We start from the raw sequence: 15,178 nt of genomic DNA, 5'->3' as shown, positions 1-15,178 counted from the left end.
TCTAGGAAAAGCCCAAGTATCCTGAAATGGTGGTCCAGCTTCTGGAAATTTTGTTAGAAGACGACGACAGGGCTAGAAGCATGAAATAGGCTGGGGGTTGAGAAGTTATATTGTAGATGCAGTTGGATATTGCTTTCATAACTTTGATTCAATTTAATAATTATTGAGGTCTACTTTGTGCAAGGTACTATGCTAAAATATATGAAGTTATAAACCAAAAATGAATACAACCAATACACAGAATCTTAGGTAAAGACTCTTAGTTTAAAAATTACCTCACCCAAATATGCTTCTAATACCTGAATACACATATTATACATCACATTCTTCATCCAGCCCAGGGAGGCTCCTCTAGTAACAGAGTGGGAACTTTCCACTTCTCAGGGCAGACAGCTGCATAATTCTAGGTACTAGATAAAGCCCTGTCCCCCACCCCACCTCTTTTAATAAGGAAAGAGAATATTTCCTTCTAATTTCCACCCACTGATCCTGGTTTGTCTTTTTTTTTTTTTTTTTTAAAGTCCAATTCCCCTTCCATATGGCAGCTTTTCAAATACCATGTCTCCAAAGTCTCTTCTCCAATCCAAACAAAAGGAAATTTCTGAAATAGAAATGTGAGGGGAATGCTAGAGAATATAAACAACACATAAAAGTCTTTCAATTTCTCCAAGTTAATTTATGTAGCTTTTTTTTTATTTATTTTTTTATTTTATTTATTTATTTTTTTACCTTTGCAGCCTGAGGAGTACAAGCAATATGCACAGTGCTGGGCTTCACCCCATTTGCCTTAGGTCTTTTAAACAAAGCAAATCTACTTTTCCTCCTTCCTCTATCGCCATTTGGGAGAGACCCATTATACCTGATGGGGGGAAAAAAAGTATAGGTGATCTCTTGCAAGAACTGCACAATTATAAAACAAATGTTTGACTATGCCTTGCAGAATCAATTCCCAATTAATTATCTATTAACACATTATAATTATTTAAAATTCCTTTGAGCAACTGTTGATCTCCATACCAGGTGCCAGTGTGTGAAACAAAATGAGATTCTTTTTCTGGCTTCATTCCAAGTCACAGAGAACCTTTTGGATTATACAAAGATTCAAGTTATCTCTATTTTTCTCCTTCCCTCTTTTACTGGAGATAATTAAGAGCTGATTAATGGCATGTCTGACTCCTTATGACTCATTCTGTTTTTTTTAAGGTGAATTGTTTGCATGTGCTAATACAACCTTTAAAAAGTATAGTATGTATTGTTTAAAACACAATCTCCTTTATTTGTGAACCAAACACTTTAAACAGCTGAACTTTTGAAGTAAGGAATTTTTAGACTTGTTAAGTCTTAGCTACCTGAATGTACAAATGCACTCTCATTATATTAGCAGAACTTGTCCAACAGACATGTTTGCTAAGTAGTAAACATACTTTTGTTTTTCAGATCTTATGAACATTTCTCTATAACATGTACACATACACACACACACACACAAACACACACACACGTACATCCTAAAGGTAAGCAAGTACTAAACCAATGGAAAAAAGTTAAAAAGAAAATAAAAATATTTGGGTGTTTACTATACACCAGGCACTACTGAATGTTATCCCATGCACATTACCTCACTAAATCTACCCTTGCAAAAATTCTACCAGATTGAAATCACTGTCCCCATTTTTACACGTTAGGAAACAGACTCAGAAGAATTATATTCTGAAGTGACACAGGCAAAGCCAGAATTTGAATTTAAGTATGTTTGTCATGTGGTTATGTCATTCTTTACTGCTTCACTGAGGCATGAGCAGTAGCTTAATAATAATCTTTCCTCATTCACTGTCCACCTCCCCTGCCCCCACCCCCTGATAAATCTTTGGTTTGATGATCTACCATATGTCAATCTAGGGGGAAATGAAGCAGGGAATAGGGACAGTTTTGAGGTTGGAGGAAGAGTGATTATAAAATGGCCTGTAATTGTGGCTGGCAAGGAAGAATGTCTTAAAGCTGAGAAGCGAGTTTACTCAATGACTGCCATATATAGAAACTACACTGACCCTTTACAAAAAAATAAAACACTTTGTATTGGAGAAAGCCCTTGGTAATGTTGCTAGCCTTGCTGTAAGTCCAAAGTACAGCCCCTTAGCTAATAATTATTGTAGCTATTCTAGGCTTTGTGTTGCCACCAGCCCCACTGTCAATTCCTCACTGTCCCTTAACTACTGTCCCCTGAGTTGCATGACTCATCCCACTTCTGGATCTCACTCTTTAGCCCCACATTGCGTTCCTGTAGTTCAAAGCTCTTTTCTAAGTAGCAATAGCATGAAACCTTGTCTAGCTTCACTTCTAGAGGGTTGAGAAGAAAAAGTATTTGCATTTTAGGACACCAAGTACCAGAAAGAGACAATTACTGTAGCTAATGATTAACTGAGGAACCTATAGGCTAAGACTGGCAGTTTAAAACCATAAGCTAAATTTTAAACTATTCTTCAAATGACTCTCAAATTTCCTGCTAGAAGAATTTAATCTGGAAAAGTTTTTGGTAGTTAAGAGCTGTTTGTCACTGATACCATTAAAATCTATGTGATTTGAAGTTCTAATACTGAAGTTACTATGCTAAATTTATCATCTTTTAAAGTTTTGTTTCTGAGAAAAGAATTTTAAGTCTCAAAGGGCCTTAGAAGATCTTGTCTAATTGTCATTTTTACAGAGGAGGAAACTAAAGCCCAGGATGGTTCAGTGACTTGCCCAAGGTCACACAGCTAGCAGTGCTGGAACAAGCACTGGATTCTAAGATTCCTAACATCTAGTCAAGCTCAGTAACTCCATATGATTTCCCCAGTTTCTCTAACTCTCTCATCTGAAACAACACATTCTCACTTTAACCTGACTCTCAAACATACTGCAATATCTTGAGTTGCTTTTTAGGCAAAAGCAGAGCAACAGCAGGGGGAAAATACAATTAGCAATTTTCTTTTTTCTTATTTTTTTCGAGACAGAGTCTCGCTCTGTTGCCCAGGTTGGAGTGCTTGGCTCACTGCAACCTCCTCTTCCTGGGTTCAAGTGATTCTCCTCCCTCAGCCTCCCAAGTAGCTGGGATTACAGACATGCACTACCACGCCCAGTTAATTGTTGTATTTTTAGTAAAGATGGGGTTTCACCATGTTGGCCAGGCTGGTCTCGAACTCCTGACATCAGGTGATCCACCCACCTTGGCCTCCCAAAGTGCTGGGATTACAGGTGTGAACCATTGCACGCAGCCTAAAATGAGCAATTTTCTAGTTTCTGAGATCTCTAGTTAAGAAAGGCTAATACTGTGTCTCCACTTTGATAGTTATGACAAGTTTAAGTGGAACAAATTGAAATAATTTGGAATAACAGAATCATCTATTCCTCAATCTTCAGGTTCTATTTCTGTGAGTTACATGGATGAAATTACTTTAGGAGCTAAGACATAGCTAGGTCCTGGGCTTCAGAGGCATTATGCTGTCACCATACACATATACAACTCCTTTAACCAAAATGTACAGCACAAAGCAATAACTACCTTAGATAGGCAAAAGAATAAATGAAGACTAACCTACATGAAATGACTTAAAGCAGGCAAGGGAAAGGGAATTTTTGGTAAAATCAGCTGAGACAAAACATGGGACAGGGAAGACAAATGGAATGACTGTGACAGTGGACAAATACACTTTTCATTTCATTTCATTTTTATCTTTTTTTTTTTTTCGTGAGACAGAATCTCACTCTGTTGCCCAGGCTAGAGTACAGTGTCGCAATCTCAGCTCACTGCAACCTCTGCCTCCAGGGTTCAAGCAATTCCCCTGCCTCAGCCTCCCAAGTAGCTGGGATTACAGGCACGCGCCACCACGCCCGGATAATTTTTGTGTTTTGCGTAGAGACAGGGTTTCACCATGTTGGCCAGGCTGGTCTTGAATTCCTGGCCTCAGGTAATCTGCCTGCCTTGGCCTCCCAAAGTGCTGGGATTACAGGCGTGAGCCACCACGCCCGAACCTTCCATTTCATCTTTAAGAAACTTTGCCCTTTCTGCGGGGAAGGGTGAGACAAAGTTTATGTCATATTTGAGTGCTTTTAAACAATAGCATGAATATGAGAATTAAAAGAGTTTCTTGACTTGGTAACATTACCAATTCCAAAAAAAAGTACTTATAGCCTAGATGCCAAAGTTAGCATATATTATTAAACTGTGTGTCTTATCAAATGGAGAAACCTTACCCTAAGACAATGAGTTCACCATATTTTACTGGTGCTTTAGATGGATGATTTTCTTGATCAGGAGAAAACATGAGCTTGGCTGTCTTTCTCAAATCTTTGTTCACTGGTCAGGAGCCTTGGGACACCTTTTGCATTATTTCCTAGAGGGGAAAAGTTTTCATTAATAATGTGAACAATTCATTTCAGTTTAAATAAAGACGTTATTTTCCAGCAGTCCTCTTGAACACAATATTATGCAAAGCATCACATAGTATATACATTTTATGGGACATTTTGCCCAATAATGATTATACATTTTACAAAACTGTTTAAATGAGTCAAAAAGGCAAATTTGAAGACTTCCACTTACAGAAGCATACAGCAGATAATACTTTTCCCTTTCATTTCTGCTAAGGATAACTAAAGACCCTGGACCTTATATACAGAACATGAGAAGACTGTGAAAAGTGGAGAGAAGGCAAACTAAGTAAGGGACCTCAGGACCCATGGAATGACACGGTGGTGTAAATTCTCTGGGTTTTCTTTTTGCCTAATATATCCCAGACTTGGAGCTAAAGAAGGCAGCAACCTGGAAATGCCAACTGGCACAGACAAAGCCACAACAAAAGCTTGCTCTCCCTAGCCAAAGAAACAAGAAAGGGACAGCCTGGCAAGACGGAAAACTTTTGACAGTAACTGCTCCACTCTAGCCAAACCCAGTAAACAGTTTTGCCCCACCACCACCCACACCAACGAAAGCTAAGTGAGGAGCCTTGACTTCCAGCTCATAAACCATAGTGAGGAGCTCCAATGCCCTACTGGGGAAATGTCAAAGTCGGCCAAGTAGGGAGCCAGGATTTTCACCCTGATGGCCGGGCATGCCCCAACACCTATCCCAGTGGTGTCAGCTAGACTTCTACCCCCCACTCACCAAAAACAAGAAGGATCCTCTTCCTGAGGCGTCAGTAGAGGCTGAGTAGGGACCACTGACTTCTACATCCGCCTGGAAGTAATGAGGCACCCCCTATGACCTTGCCAAAGCAATGTCAATAAAAGCCAGTGGAAACAAAAGGTTTAGATAATATCCAGAGTCTAGGAACATAATATGAAAATATCTAGTTTTAACAGAAAATCACTCATCCTAGCAAGAACAATATTTAAAACAATACAAAACATAGGCTGGGTGCAGTGGTTCATGCCTGTAATCCCAGCACTTTGGGAGGTCGAGGCAGACGGATCACTTGAGGTTGGGAGTTTGAGACCAGCCTGACCAACATGTAGAAACCCTGTCTCTACTAAAAATACAAAATTGGGGGGGCGCGCCCAAGATGGCCAAATAGGAACAGCTCCAGCCTCCAGATCCCAGCGTGAGCGACACAGAAGATGGGTGATTTCTACATTTTCAACTGAGGTACCGGGTTCATCTCACTGGGGTGTGTCGGACACTTGGCGCTGGTCCGCGGGTGCAGCCTGACCAGCAAGAGCTGAAGCAGGGCGAGGCATTGCCTCACCTGGGAAGCGCAACGGGGAAGGGAATTCCTTTTCCTAGCCAAGGGAAATTGAGACACATAACACCTGGAAAATCGGGTAACTCCCACCCTAATACTGCGATTTACCAAGGGTCTTAGGAAACGGCACACCAGGAGATTATATCCCACACCTGGCCCACAGGGTCCCACGCCCAGGGAGCCTCCCTCATTGCTAGCACAGCAGTCTGAGATCTAACTGCAAGGCGGCAGCGAGGCTGGGGGAGGGGCGCCGCCATTGCTGAGGTTTAAGTAGGTAATCAAAGCTGCTGGGAAGTTCGAATTGGGTGGAGTCCATCACAGCTCAAGGAGGCCGGCCTGTCTCTGTAGACTCCTCCTCTGGGGACAGGGCATAGCTAAACAAAAAGCAGCAGAAACCTCGGCAGAGGTAAATGCCCCTGTCTGACAACTTTGAAGAGAGCAGTGGATCTCCCAGCATGGAGGTTGAGATCTGAGAAGGGACAGACTGCCTGCTCAAGTGGGTCCCTGACCCCTGAGTAGCCAAACTGGGAGACATCCCCCACTAGGTGCAGACCGACACCTCACACCTCACAAGGCGGGATATACCCCTAAGACAAAGCTTCCAGAGCAAGAATCAGACAGCAACACTCGCGGTTCAGCAATATTCTATCTTCTGCAGCCTCCACTGCTGATACCCAGGCAAACAGGGTCTGGAGTGGACCTCAAGCAAACTCCAACAGACCTACAGCTGAGGGTCCTGACTGTTAGAAGGAAAACCAACAAACAGAAAGGACACCTACACCAAAACCCCATCAGTACATCACCATCATCAAAGACCAAAGGCAGATAAAACCACAAAGATGGGGAAAAAGCTGTGCAGAAAAGCTGGAAATTCAAAAAATCAGAGTACATCTCCCACTCCAAAGGAACGCAGCCCATCGCCAGCAACAGAACAAAGCTGGACGGAGAATGACTTTGACAAGAGAAGAAGGCTTCAGTCGATCAAACTTCTCAGAGCTAAAGGAGGAACTATGTAACCAGTGCAAAGAAACTAAAAACCTTGAAAAAAGAATGGATGAATGGATAACTAGAATAATCAATGCAGAGAAGACCTTAAAAGAACTGATAGAGATGAAAACCATAACACGAGAACTACGTGACAAACGCACAAGCTTCAGTAACCGACTTGATCAACTGGAAGAAAGAGTATCAGTGATTCAAGATCAAATGAATGAAATGAAGCGAGAAGAGAAGTGTAGAGAAAAAAAGAGTAAAAAGAAATGAACAGTGCCTCCAAGAAGTATGGGATTATGTGAAAAGACCAAATCTACATCGGATTGGAGTGCCTGAAAGTGACAGGGAAAATGGAACCAAGTTGGAAAACACTCTGCAGAATATCATCCAGGAGAACTTCCCCAATCTAGTAAGGCAGGCCAACATTCAAATTCAGGAAATAAAGAGTATGTCACAAAGATACTCCTCAAGAAGAGCAACTCCAAGACACGTAATTGTCAGATTCACCAAAGTTGAAACGAAGGAAAAATGTTAAGGGCAGCCAGAGAGAAAGGTTGGGTTACACACAAAGGGAAACCCATCAGACTAACAGCAGATCTCTCGGCAGAAACTCTCCAAGCCAGAAGAGAGCGGGGGCCAATATTCAACATTCTTAAAGAAAAGAATTTTCAACCCAGAATTTCATATCCAGACAAACTAAGTTTCATAAGTGAAGGAGAAATAAAATCCTTTACAGACAAGCAAATGCTGAGAGATTTTGTCACCACCAGGCCTGCCCTACAAGAGATCCTGAAGGAAGCACTAAACATGGAAAGGAACAACAGGTACCAGCCATTGCAAAAACATGTCAAAATGTAAAGTCCATCAATGCTAGGAAGAAACTGCATCAACTAGCGAGCAAAATAACCAGCTAATATCATAATGATAGGATCAAGTTCATACATAACAATATTAACCTTAAATGTAAATGGACTAAATGGTCCAATTCAAAGACATAGACTGGCAAATTGGACAGTCAAGACCCATCAGTTTGCTGTATTGAGGAGACCCATTTCACATGCAGAGACACACACAGGCTCAAAATAAAGGGATGGAGGAAGATCTACCAAGCAAATGGAAAACAAAAAAAGCAGGGGTTGCAATCCTAGTCTCTGATAAAACAGACTTTAAACCATCAAAGATCAAAAGAGACAAAGAAGGCCATTACATAATAGTAAAGGGATCAATTCATCAGGAAGAACTAACTATCCTAAACATATATGCACCCAATACAGGAGCACCCAGATTCATAAAGAAAGTCCTTAGAGACAAAGAGACTTAGACTCCCATACAATAATAATGGGAGACTTTAACACCCCACTGTCAACATTAGACAGATCAACGAGACAGAAAGTTAACAAGAATATCCAGGAATTGAACTCATCTCTGCACCAAGTGGACCTAATAGACATCTACAGAACTCTCCACCCCAAATCAACAGAATATACATTCTTCTCAGCACCACATCGCACTTATTCCAAAATTGACCACATAGTTGGAAGTAAAGCACTCCTCAGCAAATGAAAAAGAACAGAAATTATAATAAACTGTCCCTCAGACCGCAGTGCAATCAAACTAGAACTCAGGACTAAGAAACTCAATCAAAACCGCTCAACTACATGGAAACTGAACAACCTGCTCCTGAATGACTACTGGGTACGTAACGAAATGAAGGCAGAAATAAAGATGTTCTTTGAAACCAATGAGAACAAAGATACAACATACCAGAATCTCTGGGACACATTTAAAACAGTGAGTGGAGGGAAATTTATAGCACTAAAGGCCCACAAGAGAAATCAGGAAAGATCTGAAATTGACACCCTAACATCACAATTAAAAGAACTAGAGAAGCAAGAGCAAACACATTCAAAAGCTAGCAGAGGGCAAGAAATAACTAAGATCAGAGCAGAACTGAAGGAGATAGACACAAAAAACCCTCCAAAAAAATCAATGAATCCAGGAGCTGGTTTTTGGAAAAGATCAACAAAATTGATAGACTGCTAGCAAGACTAATAAAGAAGAAAAGAGAGAATAATCAAATAGACGCAATAAAAAAAATGATAAACGGGATATCACCACAGACCCCACAGAAATACAAACTACCATCAGAGAATACTATAAACACCTCTACGCAAATAAACTAGAAAACCTAGAAGAAACGGATAATTTCCTGGACACTTACACTCTCCCAAGACTAAACCAGGAAGAAGCTGAATCCCTGAATAGACCAATAGCAGGCTCTGAAATTGAGGCAATAATTAATAGCCTACAACGAAAAAAAGTCCAGGACCAGATGGATTCACAGCCGAATCCTACCAGAGGTACCAGAAGGAGTTGCTACCATTCCTTTTGAAACTATTCCAATCAATAGAAAAAGAGAGAATCCTCTCTAACTCATTTTACAAGGCCAACATCATCCTGATACCAAAGCCTGGCAGAGACACAACAAAAAAAGAGAATTTTAGACCAATATCCCTGATGAACATCGATGCAAAAATCCTCAATAAAATACTGGCAAACCGAAGCCAGCAGCACATCAAAAAGCTTATCCACCATGATCAAGTGGGCTTCATCCCTGGGATGCAAGGCTCGTTCAACATATGCAAATCAATAAATGTAATCCACCACATAAACAGAACCAAAGACAAAAACCACATGATTATCTCAATAGATGTAGAAAAGGCCTTTGACAAAATTCAACAGCCTTTCATGCTAAAAACTCTCAATAAATTCGGTATTGATGGAATGTATCTCAAAATAATAAGAGCTATTTATGACAAACCCACAGTCAATATCATACTGAATGGGCAAAAAACTGGAAGCATTCCCTTTGAAAACTGGCACAAGACAGGGATGCCCTCTCTCACCACTCTTATTCAACATAGTGTTGGAAGTTCTGGCTAGGGCAATCAGGCAAGAGAAAGAAATAAAGGGTATTCAGTTAGGAAAAGAAGAAGTCAAATTGTCCCTGTTTGCAGATGACATGATTGTATATTTACAAAACCCCATCGTCTCAGCCCCAAATCTCCTTAAGCTGATAAGCAACTTCAGCAAAGTCTCAGGATACAAAATCAATGAGCAAAAATCACAAGCATTCTTATATACCAGTAACAAACAGAGAGCCAAATCATGAGTGAACTCACATTCACAAGTGCTTCAAAGAGAATAAAATACCTAGGAATCCAACTTACAAGGGATGTAAAGGACCTCTTCAAAGAGAACTACAAACCACTGCTCAGTGAAATAAAAGAGGACACAAACAAATGGAAGAACTTACCATGCTCATGGATAGGAAGAATCAATATCGTGAAAATGGCCATACTGCCCAAGGTAATTTATAGATTCAATGCCATCCCCATTAAGCTACCAATGACTTTCTTCACAGAATTAGAAAGAAGTGCTTTAAAGTTCATATGGAACCAAAAAAGACCCCGCATTGCCAAGACAATCCTAAGCCAAAAGAACAAAGCTGGAGGCATCACGCTACCTGACTTCAAAGTATACTACAAGGCTACAGTAACCAAAACAGCATGGTACTGGTACCAAAACAGAGATATAGACCAATGGAACAGAACAGAGCCCTCAGAAATGATACTACATATCTACAGCCATCTGATCTTTGACAAACCTGACAAAAACAAGAAATGGGGAAAGGATTCCCTATTTAATAAATGGTGCTGGGAAAATTGGCTAGCCATAAGTAGAAAGCTGAAACTGGATCCTTTCCTTACTCCTTATACAAAAATTAATTCACGATGGATTAGAGACTTAAATGTTAGACCTAAAACCATAAAAACCCTAGAAGAAAACCTAGGTAATACCATTCAGGACATAGGCATGGGCAAGGACTTCATGTCTAAAACACCAAAAGCAATGGCAACAAAAGCCAAAATTGACAAATGGGATCTAATTAAACTAAAGAGCTTCTGCACAGCAAAAGAATCTACCATCAGAGTGAACAGGCAACCTACAGAATGGGAGAAAATTTTTGCTATCTACTCATCTGACAAAGGGCTAATATCCAGAACCTATAAAGAATTCAATCAAATTTACAAGAAAAAAACAACCCCACCAAAAAGTGGGCAAAGGATATGAACAGACACTTCTCAAAAGAATACATGCATACAGGCAACAGACACATGAAAAAATGCTCATCATCACTGGCCAGCAGAGAAATGCAAATCAAAACCACAATGAGATACCATCTCACATCAGTTAGAATGGCAATCATTAAAAAATCAGGAAACAACAGGTGCTGGAGAGGATGTGGAGAAATAGGAACACTTTTACACCGTTGGTGGGGCTGTAAAGTAGTTCAACCATTGTGGAAAACAGTGTGGCGATTCCTCAAGGATCCAGAACTAGAAATACCATTTGACCCAGTCATCCCATTACTGGGGATATACCCAAAGGATTGTAAGTCATGCTGCTATAAAGACACATGCACACGTATGTTTATTGCAGCACTATTCACAATAGCAAAGACTTGGAATCAACCCAAATGTCCATCAGTGACAGACTGGATTAAGAAAATGTGGCACATATACACCATGGAATACCATGCAGCCATAAAAAAGGATGAGTTCGTGTCCTTTGTAGGGACATGGATGAAGCTGGAAACGATCATTCTCAGCAAACTATCGCAAGAACAGAAAACCAAATACCGCATATTCTCACTCATAGGTGGGAACTGAACAATGAGATCACTTGGACACAGGAAGGGGATCATCACACACCGGGTCCTATTGTGGTGGTGGCAGGGGAGGGATAGCATTAGGAGATATACCTAATGTAAAGGATAAGTTAATGGGTGCAGCACACCAACATGGCACATGTATACATATGTAACAAATCTGTGTACAACAAATACATATGTTGTACACAGGTACCCTAGAACTTAAAGTATAAAAAAAAAAGTGGACATTCTGATTTTATCAACATAGTGATTTTGTTGAAATGAAGACAATAAAAATAAATTTTATGAAACAAAAAAAAATAAAATATAAATAAAATATAAAAATACAAAATTAGCCTGGCGTGGTGGCACATGCCTGTAATCCCAGCTACTCGGGAGGCTGAGGCAGGAGAATCACTTGAACCCGGGAGGCGGAGGTTGCAGTGAACCGAGATCATGCCACTGCACTCCAGCCTGGGCAATAGAGCGAGACTCCGTTTCAAAACAAAAATAGAAACAAAAACAAAAATAATGCAAAAGATAATCAACAGGTGCCAAAACTTAGATGACAGCATTACCTGACAAAGATTTAAAAGCAACTATGATAAAACTCAACAGTGGAAATTACTTGATCTGAACAATAGAGAGAAAATAGGAAAAACAAAATGAAACAAAAAACAAAGCCTTACGGACCTGTGAGACTATAGCAAAATCTAACCTGTGTGTCACTGGACACACATGTCAAAAAGAGAGAAGAAAGAGTCAAGCTGAAAAAGCACTCAAAGAGGTTGGGCGCAGTGGCTCACGCCTGTAATTCCAGCACTCTGGGAGCCTGAGGCGGGTGGATCACTTGAGGTCAGGAGTTCGAGACCAGCCTGGGCAACATGGTGAAACCCCGTCTCTACTAAAAATACAAAAATGAGCCAGGCGTCGTGGTGTGCCTTCTAGTCCCAGCTACTTGGAAGGTTAAAGGGGGAGTAATTGCTTGAACCTGGGAGAAGGAGGTTGCAGTGAGCCAAAATTGCGCCACTGTACTCCAGCCCGGGCGACAGAGTGAGACTCCGTCTCAAGAAAAAAAAAAAAAGAAAAGAAAATATCCTGGAAGCAGAGAGAGAGAACACTGCATTTATAGGAGAAAAACAATTAGATTGACAGTGGAGTTCTCACCAGAAACCAGAGAACCCAGAAGATAGTGGCATAATATTTTTCAGGTGCTCACAAAAATGGAAGGGAAGTCAAGACATTCTCTGAAGAGGAAAAACTGAGAGAATTTGTTACCAGCAGACCCACTACAAAGAATGGCTAGAGGAAATTAACTAAACAGAAACTAAATAAAAGAACCTTAAAATATCAGAGAAGATGTAAAAACATGGTAGCAAAAATATGAGTAAATACAATAAACTTTCCTTGTCTTGAATTTTCTAAATTTTGTCTGATGGTGAAAGTGAAAACTATAATACAGTTAGATGTGGTTCTAAATGTATGTAAAGGAAATAGTACAGAAAGGCTAAGGTGGGAAGAGCACTTGAGGTCAGGAGTTGAAGACCAGCCTGACCAACATGGTGAAACCCCATCTCCACTAAGAAGACAAAAATTAACAGGGTGTGGTGGTGTGTGCCTGTAGTCCCAGCTACTCGGGAGGCTGAGGCAGGAGGATCACTTGAACCTGGGAGGCAGAGGCTTCAGTGAGCCCAGATCGCACCACTGCACTCCAGCCTGGGTGACAGAACAAGACTCCATCTCAAAAAAAAAAAAAAAATATATATATATATATATATTTATATATATGTAAAAATTTGACACAAGTATGACAAACAAAAAACTAACACTTCTCATAAGCCAGAAAAATCACTACAATAAATAATCCCCAAAATATTATTATGTCTATTTCATCCTCATTTGAATGGGATTAAGTATTTCCTGTATTTATTTCTCTCCCTAGTTCCTGATAGACCTGTTACAAAGGTTTCACAGCAAAACTCCTACTAGCTAGCCCATAAAAGTCTCCTCATTTTATACCTCCACCAACAGGTTTCATAGGAATCTCAGGAATGAAAAAGGTCTACTTGTCTTTTTCTACAGTACAGTGAAATACAGCCTGTGCAGTGCTACTTCTGGTGAGAAGGCAACAGGGAATGTATGTAGCCCAATGAATAAGAGTATGTCAAAGGAAAAGTCAATGAATAAAACAAATCATTCTGACCCTTACTAATCCCTTGAAAATGACATACACATTTAGACCAGTCATCCACACTAACACACAACTTCTGTCATCAATAAATTCAAAAAATTAATTATTTTAAAAAAATGCTTCAGAAATATTTTAAGAACATTTCCATCATTCGAATACACTAAAAACACCTCTCGTCTCCCTAGATATCTTTGCTTTTGCTGAAGAGATTTTAATTCATCACAGTATTTAAAAGGTTACAGAAACCAGTATATTGCTATTTCACCATAACTGTGATACATTTGAGTTGTGAGGCAATCAAATTCCTTATTTAGAAAGATAAACTTATGCTAACTAAAACCTTCAATGTAAAAACTGAAGTTTCAAGAACAATTACATCAACCAAAGAATAATTTTGGTCCATATAATAAGATCTTCCGACATACATGAAATCATACTTTAGTATATAAACATGTATTCATGCCCTCTCATTTCCCCTCTAAGAAGCATTTCATTTTAAAAAGTTATACAGAAGCTTAACTAGAGGCATTAGCTGTGCTTTTTCTGTTTAGACAATTAAGGAACTGCCATCAAACATGAAACCAATGCTTTGACACATTTCTGACCAAGAACAGCAATAATTAAAAATTTAATAACCATTAAATTTAAATTAATTTTAAATTAAATTTTAATAACATTGCTTTGTTTTGATTTGAATTCCTATTTAGAGTTACTATTTAAAGGATATGATGGTTTTCTATTTATAGTAGCAAAAATTTCCTTTAAAATAAGCTTACTTATTTAAAGGAGTCAATTTAAATTGTATTAAATAGAATTAGTTAAGTGCACAGATACGGCAAACATCTGAAAGTGTAAATGCCTGTATTTGGCTGACATTAGTATATCGCATGGCTAGCAAGTATTAGCCTGTGTTCTAGTTCTTGCTGTCTTTGAACAAAGCAATCTGTTTCCTCATCTCTGAAAACGAAGGGACTAAAGTAGAATAAAGGGAATTTGGGAGCTGGAAAAAATATAAGCAACCATCTGGTCCTGACATAAGAATTTACAAGTAACGTGCATAACACTATAGATTTAGTTCTATTGCCTCTATAGCAAAAGGAACAATTTTTTTTGCTTAGACAAGAAACTAAAAAACAAGAGGAGGGCTGGCATGGCACCCTCCATATACTTTCTAGAGCCCTTGGTCAAATTAGCCAAGAAAAGCAATGTATTTCCAATCAGACACATTCTTACTCTGCTTAGATCCGTTAGAAGGTCTTATCTGGGGTTATTTTCTCAGTGACATCGAAGTTTCAATCACAGGAACACATTCAATCTTGGCTTCTACTTCTGTATTTGATAATCTGAAACCCAAAATAAAACACTTTTGTAGTACCAGTTATTTATATACATAAATGACCCAAGATAAAGTTTTTAAAATTTAAAAATGGCATATAATCAATCAATATACAACTGGCATTATTAAACTGCAAATAAAATGTGCTATGACAGCTATTCCTCCTGGAACCCTTTTTTTTACGTGTTCTCTGAAGAAAGATTCATGATCTTCCCAAAGGTTTATAG

General features: G+C 39.4%; 1 protein-coding gene across 2 annotated transcripts in view; it reads right to left on the bottom strand.

Annotated features, from left to right (window-relative positions):
- The window catches only part of PELI1 (pellino E3 ubiquitin protein ligase 1), a 65,625-nt gene that overhangs the window by 11,431 nt on the left and 39,016 nt on the right, over positions 1-15,178 (bottom strand). The window contains exons 2-5 of one of the 2 annotated variants that reach the window (XM_050754822.1): positions 14,849-14,958; positions 5,141-5,240; positions 4,231-4,370; positions 730-859 (exon numbers count right to left, since the gene is read on the bottom strand). In XM_050754822.1, the coding sequence (XP_050610779.1) occupies positions 730-859; positions 4,231-4,301 (201 nt within the window). In that variant the 5' untranslated portion in view covers positions 4,302-4,370; positions 5,141-5,240; positions 14,849-14,958. The remainder of the gene's footprint in view (positions 1-729; positions 860-4,230; positions 4,371-5,140; positions 5,241-14,848; positions 14,959-15,178) is intronic. The other variant, XM_050754821.1, reaches the window with a different exon arrangement.

The sequence above is a fragment of the Macaca thibetana genome, chromosome 13, assembly GCF_024542745.1.
Source record: "Macaca thibetana thibetana isolate TM-01 chromosome 13, ASM2454274v1, whole genome shotgun sequence".
NCBI classification, from domain to species: domain Eukaryota; kingdom Metazoa; phylum Chordata; class Mammalia; order Primates; family Cercopithecidae; genus Macaca; species Macaca thibetana.
This window is presented reverse-complemented; position numbering and strand designations above follow the sequence as displayed.